Raw genomic sequence first — 23,788 nt, forward strand, 5'->3', positions numbered from 1 at the left:
ATACGTCTTTGGGACATTTAAAATAGAACGTATTTTTTATTTTATTTTTTATTATGCTAGAGTATACAGATGGCTTTGATGCAACATCAACGGCAGAGAACGATTGAAGAAATGGTAGTTGTTACACAAACAGCCTGCAGGTGGCAGCAGAGCAAAGGAGCTCAACCAGGGCTATGTCGAAAAAAAAGCCCAATTACTCACAATTCTAAACAGATTTGTGAATAATGATGAAACTTAGCTATATTCTAATGCTAATTGCTGCAAAATCGAAACAGATAGAAATGTACTTTTTCCCTGATGAAAGAAGAAACTAATCTTTCTTTTAGTAGCTTTCATTTTTTTATAGCAATAGAACACAATATTTTGTGGGTCTTGCAAAATCAGTCAAAATCCAGTAAAACAGTCGGAAGTGAAGGGGGTTGCTTCTGTGAAAATGGCGGAGAGTGAATGAGTTAAAATTTACAGGAGATTAAAAATAGAGGTGCAACAATTAATGGCTGAACAAGCAATCGATCATCATGAACCATGAGGGATGCACCAAAATGACATGAAAATGGCGACACCAAGGCCGAATGAAATTATATGATAAATGTTTTCATACATTTCTAATATTCTGGAATTTAATAGAAATTTTTAAAAATCCAGGTTGGTCTAACAAAAGAATTTGACATTTAAAAAAGAAAAAAAAAATTCCTAAAAATAACATATTTAATTATTGAAACGAAAATTAACGAAACCCTTGGCGAAATCAATTACCAACCTGAAAGAGTTTGAAGAGCGTGCGCCCGTTAAAGGCCACCATCTCTAGCAGCATGTCGAACTGCTGGCCCTCAGTGGTCTCGCTGTAGGGGGCGCACAGGGCAAACGTTAAAAAATCCAGCAGGGAACTGATGACCAAAGCTCCTGTTCCTTGGTCCTGCAAGACAAAAGCCGCCAATTGAATAAAAAACGATGCTCCGCTTCAACCTTTGCAATAAATGAACTTACCACATTGGTGATGAACTTTTCAAGCAGGTTTTCCAGGAACTTCTTGGATGACAGCAGAGACGCCTTGTTGAGCTGCTCCTGCCTCAGGTCGTAGTCGTCATGCATGGGCTGATTTGAAAGGAGCGGAGAAGTGGTTTTCAGAAGGGGGTCTTTCACACTCGTGTAGCATGTGCAGAAACAATGAGATGCTACTTACACACATCAGGGCACAAAGCATGTCAATTGCAGCGTGCGTCACACTGTTGTTGTTTCTCTTTAAAGCTTTCACCGTCTTTACTCCTAATTTTTCCCTGAACCTGAAAAACATCACAATGCACTTGTTTCAGATCAGACAAGACACATGGACCAATGCTGGATTATTGAAAATCGGTTAGATCATGGGGTTTTGTTGACTTCGCTCAAAGATAAGGAGACATGTTATGGAAATGTCATTTTTAATTGCTTGCATACAATAGTTGCGTCTCTGGAATGCCTGCCCTCCCATTAATTAAACTAAAATTAACTCATGCGCTCCCAGACATTTTCAAAGAAGCAATCCCCTTCGCTCCCGGCTATTTTACTGGATTTTGACTGATATTGCAATATATTGTGTTCTATTGCTATAAAAACATGGAACATAACAAAAGAAAGATTAAAGTCTCTTCTTTCATCAGGGAGGAAAAAAAAAAAAAAAAAAAAAAGTATAATTCTGTTTCCATTTTAAAGCAATTAGCATTAGAATATAGCTAAGTTTCATTATTATTTAGAAATCTATTCAGTATTGTGAGTAATTGAGCTTTTTTTCCAACATGGTTGATCTCTTATACCCAGCTGCCACCTGCTGGTGTTTTGTGTAATAACTACCATCTCTTCAACCATTCTTAGCAATTGAGAGGCTGCATCAAAGCCTTCTGTATGCTCTAGCATAAAAAACATCCAAAACGTATAAATATGTCTTTGGGACACAACATTTAAAACATTTAAAATAGAACGTATTTCGACATTTTCGGGAGCAAATGAAATTAAAAACAACAAACAAACAACAAATTAAAACATCACTACTTTTCTGCCTGGTTGCAGAAATATGAATTTTGGCAGCAAATGCCTTTTTACACACACACAAAAAAAAATCCAGCTACAGCGCAAATGTCACCAAGTAGAACATCAAAGTTGCTAAATTTGCAACATACCACGGACCTCCAAGCCCTGCAATTTGCAGTTATGGTAACAATATCCATATAGATAGCAGTATCATGGGGAGAGGTTAATCATAGACAGCGTCGCCCCGTCAAAACAGGCCAATTGAATAAGGGAGGATAAAATCAAATCGTCGTCGATCCCCGGTGTATTTAGATGAAAGCATGTAAATCGTTCTTAACACCTGAGAACAGCTTTTCCATATTGTGAAAATACATACATAGTACGGTAAATCCCTTTTAATAAGGTGGTTACATGAAAGAGAAACATTCAGGATAAAACTATTTTCCCTCTCTCCTTTTCCTGGAAACATTTCCAAAAATATTGAGAAGGTAATAAATGCAATCCTATCATACATCTCAGCGACCCATAAAGACGCTAAATACAAAAGAGTGAGACAAAACAACAAAAGAAGACAAATTGAGGCTGACAGATCGATTAGAGCCTTTCAAAGAGATGCAAAAAAAAATAAAAAAAGTATTGAGCTAAAAAAAGCTAAAAAAAAAAATAAAAAAAATAAAAAAAATATAAAAAAAATAATTAAAAAAAGCACGGGCAGGAAAGAGGCAGACTGAGATGTATGGATTCATATTTACGTTGCGTCTGTGAGTCCAGACTTTGGAATGACAGAGCATACCCATTACCAGCGTTTAGTAACACGACGGGACCTGCGCCGCCACTGCAGCCGGCGGCTCTTACTTTGGCAGCTGAGTGAAGGCCTGGAAGCCGGCCTTGGATGCCACTAGGCGGCGGATGGCCTGGAAGTGGCTCTCCAGCTCGGCGTTGAGCGCCGGGAGCTCAGCCTCCTGCGACAGGAGGGCCAAGACGGCGTTGTTGATCAGCTTCTCTTTGTTCTCTGAGAACAGACCCTTGAGAAACAGAAACAGGAAAATGAGCTACGAGTTTGCATTCGGACGCAGGCAACATGAACGCACTCACGTCTTGTGTTACTGCGTGCAAAACGCCGCTGTAGGAGATGTTGGCGTTGAATCGGAATACTGCGTCGGCAAAGTTTCCATCTAAGAAATCACATAAGAAAAAGGAGGTGGAGTGTAATAGTATGTTGGAAAAAATCTGCCATTTTCATGAAGCAAAGTAACTTTAAAGAAAAAAACAATTCTGAAGTCACGACTCACTTGGAGGCGCAGCCAAGAACTTGAGGTGCAGACTCTCCACCTCCTCGTCCACAGGCATGCTCAGAAGGCCCCAACGCTGGCCGCGCCGTGTGGGGGCCATCTTGACGCACACGTCCCGGTTGCCAGAAGCGCGCACGCCGTCCAACAGGCTGGCCAGCAGAGAGTCCCTGTTGGTTTAAAGGAAAGAGACCGGGAATCGTTCAAAGTGCTATGACGCAACAGACATGATTGGCATGAGAGAATCAAATTAAATATGAAGTAGTAGCTTGACTTAAGGGTTTAATTCATTCTGTGGCCAAGCTTGTAACACAATTTACTAGTTTAGCAAATACACTTTACTAGTTAAAATTAATTGAAATGACAATAGTCCGTCAGCCTCTCCGAAAAACAAAAAACAAAATGGTTACTAAAGTGCGAGTACCGTTCTGTGGATGAGAACTTTCTGATCTGGCCTCGGATGAATTCGACTGTAAACACCTGAGGGTTGTCCACATCGCAGATGAGAGCAAACACCTGCAGGGAAGTACAGAGAGAAAAGAACCCCTTTCATTGCACACGTCCTGCATTAAACAACCCCAATGTTGTGATCGCACCTCTCCAAACGGCTTGATGGTGACGATGTTGTAGGAAGCGGGATCCCTCTCCACCAAACACGTCTCGGTGAGTGCCAGGATTCGCTTCACGGGCTCCTGGAACCGACAGAAAGCTCCGCTTTAGTGAAGGGGAAGAAAGTGAGTAGGTGGACCAATGCGACGTCGTCCTGACCGGGTGACGTGGGGTGATCTTCTGCACCACAAACTCGGCCAGCGACGTGATGCTCTCGTCCGAGCTGTACTTCCCCAGCCGGTCTGTCACGAAACTCTCAAAGGTGAGCGCCTCCTTTCTGAGCCGCAGCACGATACCGATGAAGTTGCCCGCGTGCTCGATGGCGCTGCGGATGATGTCGTCCCGGTGCTCGGAAGCAAACAGGTGCTGAGGGAGAGAAGCATGAAGATAAAAACTCACGATAAGAATTTTAATTGAATTTCGTCTCTCGCGTACGCACCAGCCTGCTGAAGCCGCCGTAAAGGATGCAGAAGCCGCCCTGGTAGTCGGAGGTCTCCACAAAGCCCTCCACATTTCGGTAGTCGTAGGAACACAGCACGCGGTTGGTGTGCGGGTCGATCTGGTCGATGCCGCCCGGCGTCACCTCCAAACTCACGGCCTTCCGCGTGTCGCTCCAGTGGTGCTTGTAGCAGTTGTACCGCTAGCAGAATTCAGGATAAAAAAAGAAAAAAAATGCAGAGGGTTTTATTTTCACAGATTAGGCAGATGGCATTGCTGGAAAAGAAATTTGCATTACTTCCACCTGTTGGACTGGAGTGTAAAAGCTACAATTTTTCCAATTCATTACGATGACAACGTTTGCCGAAGTCAATGCTCGCAATCTTATCATGCGAGTGTCCCTCCCTGGAGTGCTTATAAACAAATATTTACATACACATCAGAGCAATCCTAAAACACACAAGACAGCTCTCAGCGCCAGCCATAAAGGCGACTCTAAATCAGGGCAGGCAAACCTTGCGCTTAAATAACTTCCACAAAGAGTGTCGGTTGAATTGTGGACACGTTTTGGAGGTTGCCAACTAGGGATGTTACAGTAAGGGCAATATCGTAATATCGCGATATCAAAACTACCATAATATCGTTGTCGTCATGTTCACAATATTTAAAGGGAACACATCTGTTAAAGGAGTCTGCTTGATTTCCATTTGTGCAGTTCTAGCACCCTGTGGTGGCTAGTTTATTAATGCAATTTAATTTTCATTCGGGATGTTTTGGCCTTCTATGTTTAAAATCTATGCTAATTGTTAGATGAAGGGAAACGTTTGTGAAAAGAGTCAGCATGTGGAGGAATTCAATGTGTGCGTGCATTAACAAGCGCCTTAGAGATTGTGGGTGGTTATATGCATTGCATTGCAATGTACAAAAGCACAATATTGTGCTTTTTTGTATGAGCACTTTTTTTTTTTTTTTTACAATATTGTGAACTTTTTTTTAAATATCGCCAACCCCCTACAATATTGTGATAATTATCGTATCGTGACCTTCGTGTCGTGACAATATCGTATCGTAATGTTTGGATATCATTACATCCCTATTGCCAACGGTACACAACTAGTTTGCATAGCGGTCATGGTCACATTATACGAGGCGGCACACTGAGTTAGCATTGTAGCAGTGTTTTGTTTTGTTTTAATTTTTATTAAAGAGAAGCGATATGATGAAGGCCTTGTTGTTCCAGAATATTCTTTTTATTAGTCCCCAAAAAATATTTTTGTTGTCTAATATTACAAATTATTGCTCAAATCTCAAACTTGAAAGAGATTTGTAAAAAAGTAGATTTTATTCTTTTCTTTTTTTTTTTTTAAGACAGAAAACTACAATAGCCAACTGGCCACTTGATTGTGCTATTGGATTTTTTTTCTTTCAACATGACATCTAATTAACTCATTTGCTCCCAAAAACGTATAAATACGTTCTATTTTAAATGTTTGAAGTGTCCCAAAGACGTATTTATACTTTTTTTTTTTTTTTTTTTATGCTAAGAGTATGCAGAAGGCTTTGATGCAGCCTCTCAACTGAAGAGAACAGTTGATGTGATGGTAGTTATTACAAAAACGGCCAGCAGGTGGCAGCAGGGTATAAGCGATCAACCAGAGCCATGTTCCAAAAGGCTCTTTTCCCCACTGTTTTAAACAGATTTGTGAATAATCATGAAACTAAGCTATATTCCAGTGCTAATTGCTGCCAAACGGAAATAGAAATATACTTTTTTTCTGATGAAAGAAGTCTTTAATCTTTCTTTTGTTAGGTTCCATGTTTTTATAGCAATTCTGTGGGCCTTGCAAAATCAGTCAAAATCCAGTAAAACAGACTGAAGGAGTGTAGTGGATTGCTTCTGTGAAAATGGCTGGGAGTGAATGAGTTAATTACCTTCGTTTGCTTCAGACATGGACACACTAAATATTCATAATTTAAATAATAAAACAAAAAAAAGGGGACACTCTTTCAGTCTTGGTACTTACCCTGCCAGTGATTTTCCCTTCTGAAAATTCTGTTCGGAATCTCTGCAAATGAAGCAAAACCTGGTGAGCAACGGCAGACGACCATGTTTCAATTGAAAAGGTGCACACTGGCCCCCACCAAAGCTTCTGTGAGCAGCTCCGTCCGATGCTCCGTGGAGAACTTGAGCGTCTCCGACTTCTTGCCGGTGCCCTTTCGGAATGTGAGGCTGAACTCCGTTCCCTGGCCTTTTCCCACCGGGCCGATTCCGCAAATGTCTCCATAAGGCCACTTAGCAAAGTCATGTACATAAAGTTTGGTAAAACATTCACAGGTCAGCTGTTATGATTGAATTTTCCCAACAGGAACGTTGAGCTGAATAGCCGTCACAAACCTGATTTGTTACTTCTAGCGTGGCGGGGTTGTACGTGGTGATGCCGTGCGTTCCCACGGAAAAGACGCGCTTGTACCTGAAAAACACAAAAACATGTTGGTGAGCTGCTGAGGTGAACCTCAAACACACTTTGTGGTTATTTGTTTACTTGGTTTCAACCACTGCTTCACTACACTTAAAGCTGTATTTTAAAACAAAAAACAAAAAAAAACGTGGGGATGCTTTCAAAAAATCAGCTGAGAAAATTCAGTGGTACTTCATTTTTCTTATTATTAATATTATTAATGCATTGCTGAGGACTTGGAACTCCCTACCATAAAATACTCATCAATATCAAGTAGGGCTGTACCGATAAGTGCAATATTGTGATATTAAAACTGCCGCAATATTGTCGTTGTCATGTTCACAATATTTAAATGCAACACATCTGTTTAAAAAGTCAGGTTGATTTCCATTTGTGCCGTTCTAGCACCCTCTGGTGGCTAGTTTTTTAGTGCAGTTTAATTTTCATTAGGGATGTTTTGGCCCTTCTATGTTTAAAATCCATGCTAAACGCCTGTGAAGCAAGACAAAATGTGGAGGAACTCAATGTGTGCGTGCATTAACAACGTAATAAAAACTAATAAAACATAATAATAATAATAATAATACAAATGTTATGTACAAAAGCACAATATTGTGCTTTTATTTATTTTTTTAGTATGAGCTCATTTTTTTGACAATATTGCAACCTTTTTTAAATATTGGCAACCTCCCCACAATATCGTGATAATTATCGTACCGTGAGCTTCATATCGTGATATCGTTATCGTGATGTTTGGATATCATGACGTCCCTAATGTCAAGTGACTAAGACTCAGGGGGAAAAAAAAAAAAGAAAAAAGTGATTGGGACACGGCACACAACAGATTCCGCTTGAAAGTGACTCTGGATGGTCACCCAGCCAAGCTTTTCTCGTAATGTAGCCTACATAACTCTGTGTGGGGTGGTTATTATGTATATTAGATCAACTTTTTCTCATTTAATTCATAAGTTCATAACGGCTTGACTTGTTCAACAACATGAAGTTTGACAAAATACTGACGTGGTTGCCAAATTGAAAGCAGTAAGTCGTTAATAGGAGGACATATTTAGACACCAAACCGATCATAAATGCAATCACTGATTGCTTCAGATGTAAATTGTACACTGCCACATTTTTTTATTTTTTTTTAATGTACACAGCGTGTTCCACGAGTAGCTCACACACTCAACATGCTGACTTGGGCTTTTCTCTCTCTGCTTTTCCTCTCGCACATCCTCATTAGGCTACACAAGTTTGGTGAGGGGGTGTGGTGGAGCGAACTAGCTCACATTAAGGCGACATAACGCCGAGAGACAGGACACGCAGTGGGCCCGAGTCCCAGCCTGCGGAGTTTCGATTTATGTCATGCCGTTTGAATGCAGTTTTCCTTTGTAATCGTCTTCTCCGGGAAAATGGTTCTGCAGTGTGACACCACATAACCAGTCGATCCAAAATGCTGACAAAGATGTGTAAAATGCCAGCTTTTTATGTATAAAAAGCGAAAAAAAAAGGGGAAAAAAAAAAGGGAAAAAAATCCCTGATTACTACTACTGAGTGTTACTCCAATTTGAACATTCACAGTAGTCGAGTGTGGTTAATGAGCAAGCAGAGTGGACGTTTATAAGCAAGCTAATCAGGTGAAACAAAACGCTGACATCAGCAGTGTCACATGAGCCAATCAGCACAAGTGAAGACGCGTTAAGTATCACTCTCAGACACACAAGGGACGCGTCACGTTTCCTTTCAGGCTGGATTTCACTGTTATAAAAGCTTTTCCTTCCACTTGTGATATTTCATAACACAGTAAGTGAAGCAACTTCCTGCATGGGAGAGAACGACTTCTTCATTCAACATATGCAAAAAAGTGATGATAAATGATTTGAAGCAAAGACGGCCTGACATTATGTTGCCCTTCTGCTCATTCTGCGCAGTTGTAGAATCCAACGAGAGCATTCGCCGAACGGGAGTCTGACGAAAGCGAAAATGCTCGGCAGCCTCATTTACGTTACAGCAGTAAATGGGACTATATAGAGAGCGCCGATCGGTAATACGATCTCTCCCGCTCTCGGCACCGAGCGAGACATCATCTGGCGTCTAAATCATGACAACCTCCGTGAAAGCACCACCGCAATCAGGCTCATTTTTAGTAAAACGAGTGTTTGCATTGAAAATCAGACATCATCATCATCATCATCATTACATTGGATGTTCCGGTTAATTTGGTGGCTAATGTCTTGCTCGGGAGATATTATTTTACTAATTTTTCCATTTTGCTTTTATGTCATCATTATTATATAATTGTAATTTATAATATTTCTAGGGAAGGAGATATGCTATTTTTAGGGCTGGGTCTAAAATAGATATCCCTTTTTATACCCCAATAAAACCATGAATCGATACTTTTAATGAATATTCTTTGAGATCCATTTCAGATCCCTTTCTTCCCCTCGATTGAGGCAAAGGAAGTCTGTACAATGGAGGCCCTGAGTCAGTTTTTGACTTTCCCCAAGCGTGAAACCAGAGAACAGTCGCCAGCGTCACCCGGCACAAAGATGACACAGCAGGGACGAGGCGTGAAATCCATACGCAAAGAAAAAAAGCTCTTACTTTCCCCTCCAGGAGTGCTTGGTGGTGTAGTAACAGGCCAGGTCCTTGTTGTCTTTCAAGACGTTCATCTTTTCACAGGACCTGAGGAATACAGCAGTCAACAAGTTGTTCAGTTTTTGGCATCCGAACCCGGCGACAAAGTCCGAACGTCGCGACCCCATCTCCGAATTGGCCGTTATGGAGCTTTGCGCCGCACACGTTTCACGCTTCCCTTCGACATTCTGCGGCAAGATGGGAAAAACCGCCGCTGGACTAACATATCGTCCAACCAGCTTCTCCGCTGTGATCGGGTTTCAATCAATCAATCGGGCCACTCAGAACGCACATTACAAATGCACAATAAGAAGGTCACAGGTCAAGGTCACAGAGATCACTTGTCAATAAAAATAAAAAAAAAGTGAAAAGACAGCGTGGAAATTGATCCCAGTTAGAAGCCCAGGGGTTAATAATCCCTTACGCTCTTAAAAGAAAAAAATAAAATAAAAATAAAAATAATCCCTTACTCCAATATAGTATTTTCTCAATTCAGATTTTGATTGATTCAAATAATACAATTTTGAGAAAATTGACAGCATGTGGCCTCAAATAAAGTACAACCAATACGGGATATTTGCAGTCTCTACTCTCTTCTTTCCCGAGCACTTGATGGGTGCACTGTGACAAAAACGAGGGGTGGGGACTAGAGCTGCACAATATATCGGAAAAATAGTGATATCGCGATATTGGCCTATGCAATATGCATATAGCAATGACATGCAATAAGTGTGATATGGAATTTTATGCTTTTATCTGAATTTGACCAGTCAGACTGTCATGTTTACCTGTTTGACATTTATTAAACATGACAAAAAGGAGAGAAGACACTCAGTTCAAAGCTCGCGAGGAGAGAGGAGAGGAACTCTCTGAAAAAAAAAAAATCCCCTCCTCACCCTCTCTTTTAATTTGGTTTCCACGCCCCTAGTTCCATAGGCGTTCCAACAATAATAATGCAAATGAAAAACATAGTTAGAACACAGTGTACTTAACGAAAATGTGCACCACCATCCAATAGTCGAATATTATCAAGAGGTAATTACAATTAAGAATACATTGAATTAGATTTTTTCAAAAAATAATTTCATTAGATTGGAAAAAAAAAAAAAAAGTTTTTTTTTTTTAGGTACATGTTAAATATCTCAATAATATCGATATCACTATATTCAGCAACTATATTGCATATCGCATGTTTTTTCAATATCGTGCAGCCCTAGTGGGGACGGAGTGAGGGAGACCTGTGTCAGCATTCTGCCAGGATCCGGGAAAACTGACTCCAGATTTCCTTCCTCTATTCGTGGGCCAAAATCGAGGAATGCCTGCACATATCTGCTGATAAAAGGCAACACTTTGAAGAAATTATTCACAATACACACTCACGCCAAAGGCCACGGGGGTTTGGGGGTGGGGGTGAGTTTACGTTGCCCTCTTGGAGGGTTTAGATCAGCGGATGTTGTTCATATTTGTCAACTGCAGGCCTCAGAAGCCCTTTTGAGCCTCTTGTGATTGTGGGACATATAAATAAATTTGACTTTGACGTCGGATTCCAGGATCGGGTCATGTGACGAGCCACAGAGGCCGGCCCACGCTTCCTGTTTGAAGGCGGATCAATAAGCGAGGGGGTATTAATGGAACACAAGAAGAAAAGATCAACATTTACATGCCAAGACCATCCTGGACAGCTTGAGCGGTGAGGTTTGATATTCATCGCTCATTGGAAGCATCCGCATGTCGTTTCAATCTACTCGTGACCACCGACAAGTTACAACTCTTTCAATGTGCCTTGCATGCATCTTTGCCTCATTTGAATAAACGGAGACGAGCCAGGGTGCAAGGTTCAAAGAGGCAAGCGTCATTACAGCACAGCGTGCTAGTGACACACTGAACATAAAACCACTTTATACAGATATACTGTTCTGATGTAAAATATTTATATTTGTATGTTTTTATTTTTATTTTACAGCTTTTGTGGATATACATTATACATACTTGTATTGCAAATTATTTATTCTTTATTACTCTTTATAAAAATATGCAATAATTATGAAAAAAAACTTAGTTGTCCAAATCCTCCCATTTCAGCCATATAAGGGTAAACAAACATTTTATGATTTCTGTAATCACCCGTGCAAGCAGATATCTGTGTCGAATAAAAATAATACATTTGCAAATGTCAGCTTTTTACTTTGGAAAACAATGATTGACATTTTTGCCAATTTTCTGAAATGTTACGGAGCACACCAGTATCTGAATCACAATGCATTTTATCTTGGTGCATTATCTACACTGTACATTGAAGATAATGTCTTGTATTTGACTAACAGGATCCAAAATGTATATATATCTGAGTCAAGTTATTAGCTTCATAAAATGGATATGAACCCTAAAACGAAATTAAAATAATTACAGCTGGCTTGACACATGAACCCTGAAACGAAATTAAAATAATTACGGCTGGCTTGACAAGTAAACAAGGCTCAGGTTGTCATTTATTCATTTGACGAAGCAATCACTCTCCAAGGAATACTGCAGCAGTTCATTGGAACCACTTTGACTACTTATTTTCTATCATGTGGGAATGAATGCCAATTTGCTGTGTGCTTGCGACAAGCGTTTCCTCACCTGGCTTATCAGTAGACAACTTAACGAGACTGCTCCACCGCAAAGCGGCCTAGCAGCTTGACTAATGACTAACCAAAGCTTAGACGCCCGTCGCCTCCACATCGCCCACGCTCACGAGACGACTTCAAAGCCCAGGATGCTTTTATGGAATGTTCAAAAGACGAAATGAGTTTGGAGCTCCATCTTGTTATGCTAAGATTAGCGGCTAGCTAGCGCATCAGCCGGGTTCAACACGACATGCTAAGCTAGGTAGTCGCATTAGCAAAAAAAAAAAAAAAAAGGCTCCAATTACATGGGCTTCACGAGGGGCAAAAAGGATGTGTTTACCTGTCAAATCACGAGCGGATGTCAATTCCAGCCGTCCCTCGGCCCCCCCGGCCCTCCGCTATGTGCCACTGCCGCTTCTCGCTGTAGCCGCTCGGGTGCCGAAGGTGCTCGCTTTACGCCGTATTCGCCCCCCCGCCCGAACAGCGCTCAGGACGCTGCCATATTCCTCCCAGCCAGAATGCGCCAGTGAGCATGCGCGGCGCCTGCCTGTCATGCGGCGGTCAGCTGATTGGCTTGTATGAACGCGGAGAGTCGCCTTAACTGGTTCCAAATCAGCCTTTTAACCGTTTCGGCTATTTTTGAAGTGAGGAGTACACTTGAAACTGATTGTGGATCAGTTGGAAATGTTCAATTGTCCGTTTATACTTCATAGGCTGAAAGGTGACTACTGTATATTTAACGGGGCATATGGCCAGGCCGGCCCGCGAATAGTGAAAATCCGCCTGTAAGTAACGCCCTGTCACACGTATTGGGAAAACAAGCAAACAAAAATAATAATTACAAAATATTGAATAAACTTAAACATTTTGTACATAAAAAATGCATGTTAACAAGATGAAAATACGTTAGATAAGGATTACGAACATAAAAACTGCACACACAAAAAGAACATGTTAATAGAATAGTGTGGATCCCAACCTCCATTGAGCTAATTTTACATTTGAAAACTTTCACAGTATCTCACAATTTTTTTTTATATGTATAAAAGTGCAGTAGTTATACACTAGATTACAACAAAGATTCTTCGTATGAATGGCAACAAGTGCATGCAGGTTAATTCACCTTCCGCCAGTGGAAGAGTATCTGCCTGACACCATACGTCACTGGCATAAACAGTACATCAACAAAGATACATAATTTGTTTTGTAATAAATCATTTTTATCCAATCAAGTTGAAATTGAAAAAAAAAATAGAATCATTCTTTTAAATGGCTGATGTCAACAATATGCACAAATGGCAAAACACTGACTGGCCTTGCACTACATATTGGTAAACATGTGATCATTAGGACGGCCCGATTGTTCTCTTATCAACATTTCCAATACATCACCTATAGTCGTTTTAATGACTGCGTCGTCAAGTTGTTCAACTACAGACATACAAATGATTTGTTCTGGTTGTGTCAAATAACCATCCAAGAATATCTGAACTATAATTTCCTCCCAACCACACACCCAATCAGTAGAGATAAACTAGATCAGTTCTTTCTGCAAGATGAAAAATTCATCTGGTTTATGTTTTTTTAACACACTGCCCCCCTATACTCAAATTTGAGGTAACTCACCTTGACTGGAGGTAAAGGGGGAACATCTTGGCCTCTTTCTTGATGCCGCACACTCGACTTGAATGGGGTCGAGCATAAAGACGAGTCAGTCACGTTATAATGAAGCATCTGATTTGATGACCAATCATGCGCTGCCCCTTAGTCTAATTCATTTAAGAGCTAAAGAGAAATTCGGGGGTGGAGTTTCCTGTCTTTTCTTAAGATCGCACCACTGTCACAGAAGAGATGGACACCCCACCCCCCTAAGAAAAAGCTTCAATGGTGAAAGCATAAAATACTCAATTGCATGATAAATAAGCTACAGTACAAAAAAAAAACACTGCAACATTTAGTTTTTGTGTAGTTTAGTACAGCAGATTGCCCCTTGGTGATGTCATGAATAAATATTTGTCCTATTTAGGATCACGGGTGACTTAATAAGCAAGTTATGCCCACTCAACATTCAGTCCTATGGGGCAATTTAGAATTAAATGAAGCTAAGCACAGGATGAACAATCACGCACACTCCACACAGGAAGGCCAGACTTTTGAACCCCCCAAATTCAGGATGTGTTCCCCCACTCATCCGCTGCACTGCCCGAATACATTCCTCCTAAATGGAATTTTGCTGCCATATTAGTGTCACGTTACTCCAATTGTACATCCCAAAAAATTGAGTCAATATGTTCAAAGTTCAATGCAAAAGGTCATGAAAAGTTTGTCTTGGACCAATGCTGCCATCTATTGGTTAATGCTTTGAACTCATGTGGGGAAGCAGGAAATAAGTGTGATTGACTTACGTATATAAAAATACCATTACATTGATTATTAAAAACAACACTTTATTAAAATTTATACAAAACTAAACAAAACAATAAAAAAATAAATACAGTCAGGCACTCCAGTTCGTTTGGGAAAAAATATTCCCGTTGCTTCACACTTAAAAAAATATATATATAATAAATTTAAAAGTTTTAAAATAATAATCTACTGCGGCTGTGGAATTTCCATAATAATACACAAATATTGACAATGGTGTGTACTTTCTTTTCATTGGGCTCAGACTTTTAGCTTCGCATTTAAAGATTCTATATTTGCTATCGATTTTAATACATTTTAAGATACACTTGTTAAATGGGTGATGTGAATGATATTGTGCCGAAAAAAATAAATAAAAGTGTAATTATTTGAATTTATTTGTGAAATGACGACATTCGCGTCACTGCTGCAGAATTCCGTGGTTTACGGAGTTGCCATGAACGCACCGCTCGTAACCAAGGCAATGACGCTCTTGTTGGTTGCCAGGACATTCTGTTGCAAACACTTAGCTTCAATGCTAGCCTGGCTTCAGATTATCGTCCAACAACAACCAGCGCCGGAGTTTGAGTAGTTTGCTCAAAGATATTACCGCTCGCGTTACTAACCCGCAGTATCGCGAGTGCAATTGTTGCTCCCCCCCAAATCTGGTTTAAATTAGCCTTACATCATCACTTTACGCTAACGTTAGCTTCGCAGCCAACATGGTAAGTCACTATTTTTGTTGAAATCAATTTTTGTTTAGAGTTAGCGCTCGAAACAATTTCGTAATAGTTGTTGCTTACCAACGCCTAATTGTGGCGTTGTCGATGGCCTGTTGATTGCTTGATAGGCTTTTAATTTAGCTGGCTTGCTGGTTGTCATCCCCTCGATTTTGTTAGCCTTGTTAGCGCTGACTCCCCCCCCCAATCTGGTATTTGTTTTAATTCTCCTGATGTGCATCAACTTCGATAGAAATAATAGGAATCAACGTTTTCTTTACAGAAACAGTGGGTGGAATAATCTTCATTTAGTTAAAATATGCATGGAAGCACAATCGTTAATATATGAACATTTACGTTGCAACACAAAATGAGCCAAAGCAGCATGATGTGCCAATTGTAATAGGCACGTCTGCCTCACACTTCTGAAGTTTGTAATTTCAATCACAGGTTAAGTGGAAAAGTACTCTGGCAGCTTCCCACATTCAAAAAACATTCGTTAGCTCCGTTGCAGATTCTAACTCATTCACTCCCAGGAGTCCCAGCCATTTTCACCGAAGCAACCCCCTTTACTGGATTTTGACTGCTTTTGCAAGGCCCACAGAGTATCGTTTATTGCTATAAAACATGGAATCTACCAAAAGAAAAAATTTGCATCTCTTCTTTCATCAGAAAAAAATGTAGTCTATATTTTTATGTTTCCGTTTTGCAGCAATTAACAGTGGGGAAAAGAGGGTTTTTTTTGCAACATGGCCCTGTGTGATCTCTTCTACTCTGCTGCCACCTGCTGGCTGTTTTTGTAATAACTACCTTTGCTTCAATCCTTTTCTTCAGTTCAGAGGCTGCATCAAAGCCTTCTGTATGCTTTAGCATAAAAAAAAAAAAAAAAAAAAAAACAAACATAAAAAACGTATAAATACGTCTTTGGGAGCAAATGAGTTAAACTCAAACGAATCAATTACAATCAATTAATTGCCCTGGTATTTCCCTCCCATAGGCCGAATTTGGGTGTAACGAGCATCACCAGAACGAGGTGATCAACTACATGCGATTCGCTCGATCCAAACGCTTGCTGAGGCTCAAGACCGTGGATTCCTGTTTTGAAGAACTGAAAGAGAGCAGGCAAGTGAGCCAATTTGCCGTTTTGCAATGCGGTTCGGATTGCACTAACGATGATGTTTGGCGTCAAAAGGCTGGTGGAAGAGACATTCACGGTGGACGAGGTGCGCGACATGCTTGACGGGCTGCGCGCGGTGGTGCGCGGTGAGCTGGAGATGGAGCTCATCAACATGGCGCACACCAACGTCCTGTTGCTGCGGCAGCTCTTCTTCCAGGCGGAAAAGTACTACCTGCGCCTGCAGGTGGACATATCCGAGCTGGAGAACAGGTGAGGAAACGACCGGTCCAAGTTTTGCTGAGGAAGTGATTAGGGGTGCGTGGAACCTCCGGGTATACCTCACGATACGATACGATATGCGATACAAGGCTTGCGAGAACGATTATCTCACGATAGGACGATACCGAAATTATCGATATATTGGTCAGATAATAAATGCACAATAACTACTCGACATAAACTGTTGTTTTTACAACGAGAAAATAGTTTCTTTTTGTTCCATCACTGAAACAATATTCAAACTGGTGTCTTCTTCACAGTTTAGTGTTTTTTTTGTTTTTGTTTTTTTAAACAAATAAAAATGTCTTCTTAACAAAGACAACTCTGTGAACAAATTTGTGTTTTTCTTAAAGGCACAGATGACTCATTGGACAATTTTCAGCTGTGAAAAGTTAATATTTTGTCCAGAATTAATTTGATAACTTCACTATTTTTCATGTGCATTTAAAAAGTAATTTTTTTTATAAAGTAATTTTTCTACTCGTCGACTGAAGATGACAACACCTGTGCTGAGGAAGTAGGTAACGGCCAATCATGGCTCACCTGTTTTCTGGGTTTGCTCAGTAAACTGAGCCATGATTGGTTGTAACCTACTTCCTCAGCACAGGTGATGTCATCATCAGTCGTTTATTTATTTTAAATGTGGTTAGTTTTGATTAGTTTTTCAGCAGGTTAGTTTGGTTTTATTTTTTTTTACTCGAAAATTACTTTTTTTTTTTATTTATTCATAATTTTATTTATCTATTTATGTACTATTTATTGACTATTTATTTATTTTAGAATGAATTTGATAACTTCATTATTTTTGATGTACAATTAATACCTTTAAAAAGCAATTTTTCTACTTGCTGTCGACTGATGATGACATCACCTGTGCTGAGGAAATAGGTAATGACCAATCATGGCTCACCTGTTTTCTGGGGTTGGTCAGCAAACTCAGCCATGATTGTTCGTTACCTACTTCCTCATTACAGGCTATGTCATCATCAGTTGGCAGCAGGTAGAAAAATGACTTTTTAAAGGTATTCATTGTACGTGAAAAATAATGAAGTTACCACAGTAATTTATAGACAAAATCTAAACTTTTTGCTGCTGAAAATGGCTCAATGAGTCAAGTACCACACTATTGTTATGTCAAAATAAATAAATAAAATGACTATTAAATCAAGATTAATATTCCTCAGAAATTGTGTGCTTCAAAAAGTCGAAACAAACTGTTTTCAAAGTTTAAAATTGAAGATATAATACACATTTTTTTCATAGAAACATATCTAAGATGGAGTCAATTGCTGGTCATGAGTCTTCTTCGCCTGACGACTTGCGTCCATTTCCCCGCCACTTTTACGAGGTGCTCCCCCTAGTGGCCTGCCAAGTCATTGCTCAATAAGTCATGAACAACCGTTATAGGCGTTATAGTGGCTGTACATTAAGTACACATACTGTGATGCTTGCGTTGGCGTATCGATAATCGATCGGCAGACAATGTATCACAATTTATCAATATATCGTCCCATCAGTCTTCAGATGGAACCTTACTTTGCAGTACCTTACCTGGATTTCTGTTGACATACTGCAACGTTTGTTTTACATCCTACAATGTTGTGGTGAACTTGATGTAACATTTCACCTCTGTAACCTTTGCTCTAAACGTGCTGAGAATGGGTGGTTAATTTTTTCTCCCCCCCGCCTCCCCCGTTCCAGCCATACGTGACTGATAGTTTCTAAAGCAACATGTACGCCCCGTCAAAGTGCAGCGAGCTACGTGCAGCTTGGTGGCGTTTCCAAACCACATCTGTGCGCGGCCCCAGTATCTCTCGTGTCGATGCTCAGCTGCTGCTGTCAACAACGAGGGTGCTGCCAAAATGTGCAATTTGCCGTCATCTTCATCACGTAGAAACGTGCAGAAAGAGATGTCAACACTGAAAAGGAGTTTGCGCGCACTCGCCGGTCACATTAATATGTCGTTTGATTATGTCATTGATAGGGCTGGGTATCGATTCTAATTTCCTCAATCGATTCGATTTCCATTCACAAGAGTCCATTTCGATTCGATTTAGATTTTTTTTTCCCGATTTGATTCACTTCAATTCAATCCATCCATTTTCTTGACCGCGGGGGGTGCTGGAGCCCATCTCATCTGGCTCTGGGCAGTAGGCGGGGGACACCCTGGACCGGTTGCCAGCTAATCGCAGGGCACACAGAGACGAACAACCATCCACACTCACACGCACACCTAGGGACAATTCCGAGCGCCCAATTAACTTGCCATGCATTTCTTTGGAATGTGGGAGGAGACTGGAGTACCCCGAGAAGACCCACGCGGACACGGGGAGAACATGCAAACTCCACCCAGGAAGGCCGGAGCCTGGACTCGAACCCGAGTCCTCAGAACTAGGAGGCCGACGTGCTAACCACTCACCCAGCGTGCCGCCCCACATTGCCCTATTTGTTCTCTTAAACACTGCTGCCACCTGCTGGCCGTTTTTGTAATAACTACCATTGCTTTCAGCGTTCTCTTTGCTTCAGAGGCTGCATCAAAGCCTTCTGGATGCTCAAGCATAAAAAAAAAACAAAAAACAAAAAAAACCCATAAAAAACGTATAAATACGTCTTTGGGAGCAAATGAGTTAATGTGGTAACTTCACTATTTTTCATGTACAGTTAATACCTTTAAAACGTCGGAAAAATAATAATCACGATTATTTTGGCAACAATTGAAATCACGATTATTCAAATGATGATTTATTTTTTGAGTACAAAACAAAATGTTTAAGCACTTAAAAATATTAAAACCAATAATATATATATTTTTTAAAATAGACATTATAATTATGTATGTTGCTTTTGGACCAAACAGAATTTAGAATAATATATATTTACAACATTATATATTTATTTATTTATGTTGAAGTTGGAGTGCAGCCTGTGCACTGTGCTGTAGGACGAAGTTTTTTTTGGGTACGAAACAAGAAGATGATTAAACGTAAAAAACAAATAAAAATATTAATTAAGACAAATACAATTCATGAAAGTGTATTAAATTATTATATTTTTTAAATTAAAGAATTGTTATTATTTTAAAATTTTTAAAAAAGGTGCAAATGTATAAATTTAAACAACTCAAAAATTATTAGTAATAATATATATACATATTTTTTACGATTATGCTGATTTTGTAATTGTGGAGTGTAATAATTTTAAATTGTAATTGAATTTTGATTCTGTGGGGCCGTTTAGCCTTAGCGGTTAGCTTTCCACATGTCACACTTGTGCCTTGTTGCATTTTTTTTTTTTTTTGCAAGTGACCCTTCTACCAGTCTGATTTTTAAGTGAAATATATTTCCACATGTTACGCAGACCCTCTTCTGCCTGTCGCTTTCAGCGAGTCATCCGTGTTGTAAATGCCCTAACGTGCGATTGGTGATGAATCCACTTCAAGATCCCTATTTTCTTGGCTTGGTAAAGTCGACTCCGTCCAGTTAACCCGTATTTCTCTTACTCATGCAGGGAGTTACTCGAGCAAGTCGCCGAATTTGAGAAGACTGACTTTAAAGTCTTGGATAAGGTGAGTTGCGTTCAATGCCCTCGTTTTAAGCAAACGTTTGCGTCTCGTTTGCTTTGAGCGACGCTTGTCATATTTCTTTGCGCCAGATGAACCAGGACGGCAGCAAACCCAAGTTGGCGCCGCTGAACGAAAGCGGCGTTTCCGACCTTCTGAACAAGGTGGGGAACTCGTCTGCGTGGTGGAGAATCAAATTGGAATTGTGCGCATCGTTCACACGTGTTTGATACTTTTCAGGAGATTGCAAAACTTCAGGAGGAGAACGATAATCTGAAAGCCAAACTGCGCACTTTGGAATTGCAGGTAGGAAAGGAAAGCGCACTTCGTTGGTGCTGTCAACTATCGAGTATTTTTAGAATTGATTAATCTATTGATTATTCAATCAATTAATCAACTAATCGGATTAATTTTAATTTTGCATTAAAGTGTGTAACAAATGCTCTTGCATTAAAAAAAAAAACGTTTACACACGTTTTTGGGATTGAAGGACAAGGTATTAAAAACGTATTTATACGTTTTTGGGGTTGAATGAGTTAACAAAAAACTTATATTATTTGTGCGCAATATTTCAAAAACAGCATGGGAACGACGTCATCTGCAGGTGCTTTTCTATTGGCTAGTTTTGTAAACAAAATATGTAGTTTCATTTTATTCCGTTAACGACATTGTTTTTTTTTTTTTATTTTAGTTTTAGTTTTTTCATTAGTTTTAGTCAACAAAAATAACCTTGCTTATCACTCAAGCTTTTTATCATTCCACCAGGCAATGAATGTTCTGGATGAGAAGACAAAGGCCCAGAGAGCCCTCCAAGATCTCCAGAAGGTGCAAGGTGACCAGCAGGTACAGCTCTTTTTTTTTTTTCAACAAGATTCCCCACCGTTATAACGCCCCGCCCCTTCCGCGCCCGTCAGTTGACGGCACAATCCAAGGAGATCAGCTGTCTGGAGGACACGGTGGCTGCTCTCAGGGAGAACTACGAGCGCTCGCTGACCGTCAACGCCGCCTCCCAGAAGGACCTGCAGGAGAACCTGGTCTCAGCCAAACACGAACTCCTGCGGGTGCAGGAGCAGCTGGCCTTGGCGGAGAAGGTCCCGCCGCCGAACGAACGACGCCGGAAAAAATGATGCGTTTTTAGCTCTTTTTTTTTCATTGACTCGAGCGTGTTTTTTGTTGGTGTTCCAGGAGCTGGACAAGAAGTTCCAGCAAACGGCGGCCTACCGCAACATGAAGGAGATCCTGTCCAAGAAGAACGAGCAGATCAAGGACATCAGGAAACGATTGCAGAAGTACGTGAGCACGTGTCAACATAAAAAAAAAAAAATGCTTATCTGAGGGAATTCTGCGTTAGGGGCAAGTCGGACAGTGCCCTGCCAAAACCAGCAGATGGCAGTGTAGCAAAAAAGCTTCTTTGTCTAACTTTAGTCATTCTTCTTCTGCTTTAAAGGGACAAAAAAGCTTCTTTGTCTAACTTTAGTCATTCTTCTTCTGCTTTAAAGGGATACTTGACTTATTGAACAATTTTCATCAGTAAAAGGTTCATATTTTGTCTACAATGAATTTGATAACTTTACAATCAATACCTTTAAAAAGTAATTTTTCTACATGCTGTCGACTGGTGATGACATCACAAGTGCTGAGGAAGTAGGTAACGACCAATCATGGCTCAGTTTACTGACAAAACGCAGAAAACAGGTGAGCCATGATTGGTTGTTATCTACTTCCTCAGCACAAGTGATGTCATCATCAGTTGACAGCGAGTAGAAAAATTACTTTTTAAAGGTACTAATTGGACATGAAAAATAATGACGTTACCGCATTAATTATAGACAAAAATATTAAGGTTTTACTGCTTAAAATGGCTCAATGAGTTAAGTATCCCTTTTAAGACTCAAAATAAACAGATTTTTAAATTTAATTTATAGGGAGTTTGTCGGAAATAGGCGTCCAGCAAATATTTGACTCCTCATCCTAATTATTATTTTTTTTTTTTTGCCATTTTCTAAATTATTAGTTTAAGTGTAAATATTCCGAAAAACCATTTAAACTAATTTTATGTTACTGTAAGAGCCCCATGTTTGATTTATAATACCTCCGACCACTAAGGGGCAGTGTGTTTGTTTTCTGAGCTGAACTTGTGAGAAAATGGATGGATGGATGGATGTTGTGCGTTTGGTCTTGAAGAAATTAAATCGCAAACATTGTTTAAAGCAAAGGAGAATTTTTTATTTTTAATCAAGAATTCAAAATTAATCACTTTGGCCAAAACAGTAGTGAAGTCCTTACAGTTACTCTTCAAAAGAAAATGGCTTCCTGTTGTTTTCCTTTTTCCTTTTAATGGCCTCTCACCAGAGCAAAAACTTGCGGCGAAGACTATCAGTAACGTCCACTAAACTTAGGTTACATCCCGTCAAATATGTTGAAACATCACGTCAACATACTTAATTGACACCAATGATCAGTTTTGACTTTGGCGCCATCTTGTGGCAGCTCAAGGTGTTACTGGAAGAACACAAAAAAATGCAAATATGAATGTTAGCTGTGGTGGTTGTAGGGAGAAAATGAAAAGATAATTGCGCAATTCGCATCTACATAAAAAAAAAATAAAAATGAATGATGGTCTCGTGTTCTGCGTACATGCTGAATGATTTGTGATTTCCTCTTTCAGATACGAGCCCAACGAATGAATCCATCCCGCTGCTCAAAAGGGAAGTTCTGTGAGAAGGATGGAAACCGAAAGTACGACGCGTTTTGGGATGAGAAACCGGTCAATCCTGACCCAAGCACTTTTGTGAGGACTTGTTTACTTCCACGCTTAATCCCACGTTGTTGTTTTTTTTTCTTGGTTGTTGGCTTCTGGTTTCGGATGTGCCCATCACAACCTTCTTGAGCTGGGACAAGCACCCTTTTGTTAGGGCTTCGATGCAACTGCTATCATGTCCAAAGCTGGAAGAGGCCTGCACTGAATTGGAAGCTCTAAAAGAAAAAAAAGAAAAAAAAACAGGCCACAGTTTGAATATTATTCATCAAAAACCTGGTCTATTTTATTATTATTTTTTCCAACGCTTTTCTGTTTCTGGCTTATTGAATGACGCGCTGCTTCATTAGTCCGAGTTCCTCATTTTTTTACACATAACGAATGTCGACTATTTCAGTAAACGTATACCTGGAAAATGGAGCCCAAATCGACATGATCTGCGTACTATCGTCAACTAGACATGCGTTTTGTCTTCTGTACAATATGAAAAATTAAATTGCTGTTTTCAAATACACTGACTGGAGTGTTCTAGCAGTTTGCCAGCCTAAACATGATCAGAAGCGTTGACATACACTTACAACCTCGTGTTTTGTTTTGTTTTTTTCCCCTAGGGAGAGCTCAGAATTGTTCATTCGGCGGTCTTACCAATTCAACATATCATCATCATTGCTCTCTCTTTTTTTTTATATACCGGTATATATTTTTTTAATATGCATTGTGAATTTGTGTGCGTTTGTGCTCATTAATTCACTTGAAACCGGATAAAAATCCCATGACCCTTCACTTTAACCGGATACTTCAGAGTCTCGCCGGAGAAGTGAAGTTCAGAAGGTCAGGAGACCAGAGGAAAGGTCAGAGGAAAGAAAGATGAATCAAAGTGAAATCCAGCACCAACTAAACAC

General features: G+C 40.0%; 2 protein-coding genes across 6 annotated transcripts in view; one reads left to right on the forward strand and one right to left on the reverse strand.

The window, feature by feature from the left end:
* The window catches only part of dnajc13 (DnaJ heat shock protein family (Hsp40) member C13), a 32,967-nt gene extending 20,407 nt beyond the window's left edge, over positions 1 to 12,560 (reverse strand). For all 5 annotated transcript variants that reach the window (XR_013280887.1, XM_077508997.1, XM_077508995.1 and 2 more), the window contains exons 1-15: positions 12,392 to 12,560; positions 9,410 to 9,490; positions 6,739 to 6,814; positions 6,486 to 6,635; positions 6,368 to 6,409; positions 4,345 to 4,545; positions 4,065 to 4,271; positions 3,893 to 3,988; positions 3,721 to 3,812; positions 3,300 to 3,466; positions 3,103 to 3,182; positions 2,863 to 3,032; positions 1,184 to 1,283; positions 988 to 1,095; positions 761 to 916 (exon numbers count right to left, since the gene is read on the reverse strand). Coding sequence is in view for 4 of the 5 variants with exons in the window: in XM_077508997.1 (XP_077365123.1) it covers positions 761 to 916; positions 988 to 1,095; positions 1,184 to 1,283; positions 2,863 to 3,032; positions 3,103 to 3,182; positions 3,300 to 3,466; positions 3,721 to 3,812; positions 3,893 to 3,988; positions 4,065 to 4,271; positions 4,345 to 4,545; positions 6,368 to 6,409; positions 6,486 to 6,635; positions 6,739 to 6,814; positions 9,410 to 9,477 (1,713 nt within the window). In the remaining variant the exon portion in view is untranslated. The remainder of the gene's footprint in view (positions 1 to 760; positions 917 to 987; positions 1,096 to 1,183; positions 1,284 to 2,862; positions 3,033 to 3,102; positions 3,183 to 3,299; positions 3,467 to 3,720; positions 3,813 to 3,892; positions 3,989 to 4,064; positions 4,272 to 4,344; positions 4,546 to 6,367; positions 6,410 to 6,485; positions 6,636 to 6,738; positions 6,815 to 9,409; positions 9,491 to 12,391) is intronic.
* A 2,356-nt stretch (positions 12,561 to 14,916) lies between these two features.
* lztfl1 (leucine zipper transcription factor-like 1) lies at positions 14,917 to 23,400 on the forward strand. Its single transcript, XM_077509005.1, has 10 exons — positions 14,917 to 15,179; positions 16,171 to 16,295; positions 16,366 to 16,560; positions 20,077 to 20,134; positions 20,221 to 20,292; positions 20,369 to 20,434; positions 20,894 to 20,971; positions 21,043 to 21,219; positions 21,314 to 21,417; positions 22,797 to 23,400. Exons 1-10 carry the CDS (start codon positions 15,177 to 15,179, stop codon positions 22,813 to 22,815), a joined length of 897 nt encoding a protein of 298 aa, XP_077365131.1. The 5' UTR covers positions 14,917 to 15,176; the 3' UTR covers positions 22,816 to 23,400.
* The last annotated feature ends 388 nt before the right edge of the window (positions 23,401 to 23,788 follow it).

This window comes from Festucalex cinctus, chromosome 20 (assembly GCF_051991245.1).
Source record: "Festucalex cinctus isolate MCC-2025b chromosome 20, RoL_Fcin_1.0, whole genome shotgun sequence".
Classification (NCBI taxonomy): Eukaryota; Metazoa; Chordata; class Actinopteri; order Syngnathiformes; family Syngnathidae; genus Festucalex; species Festucalex cinctus.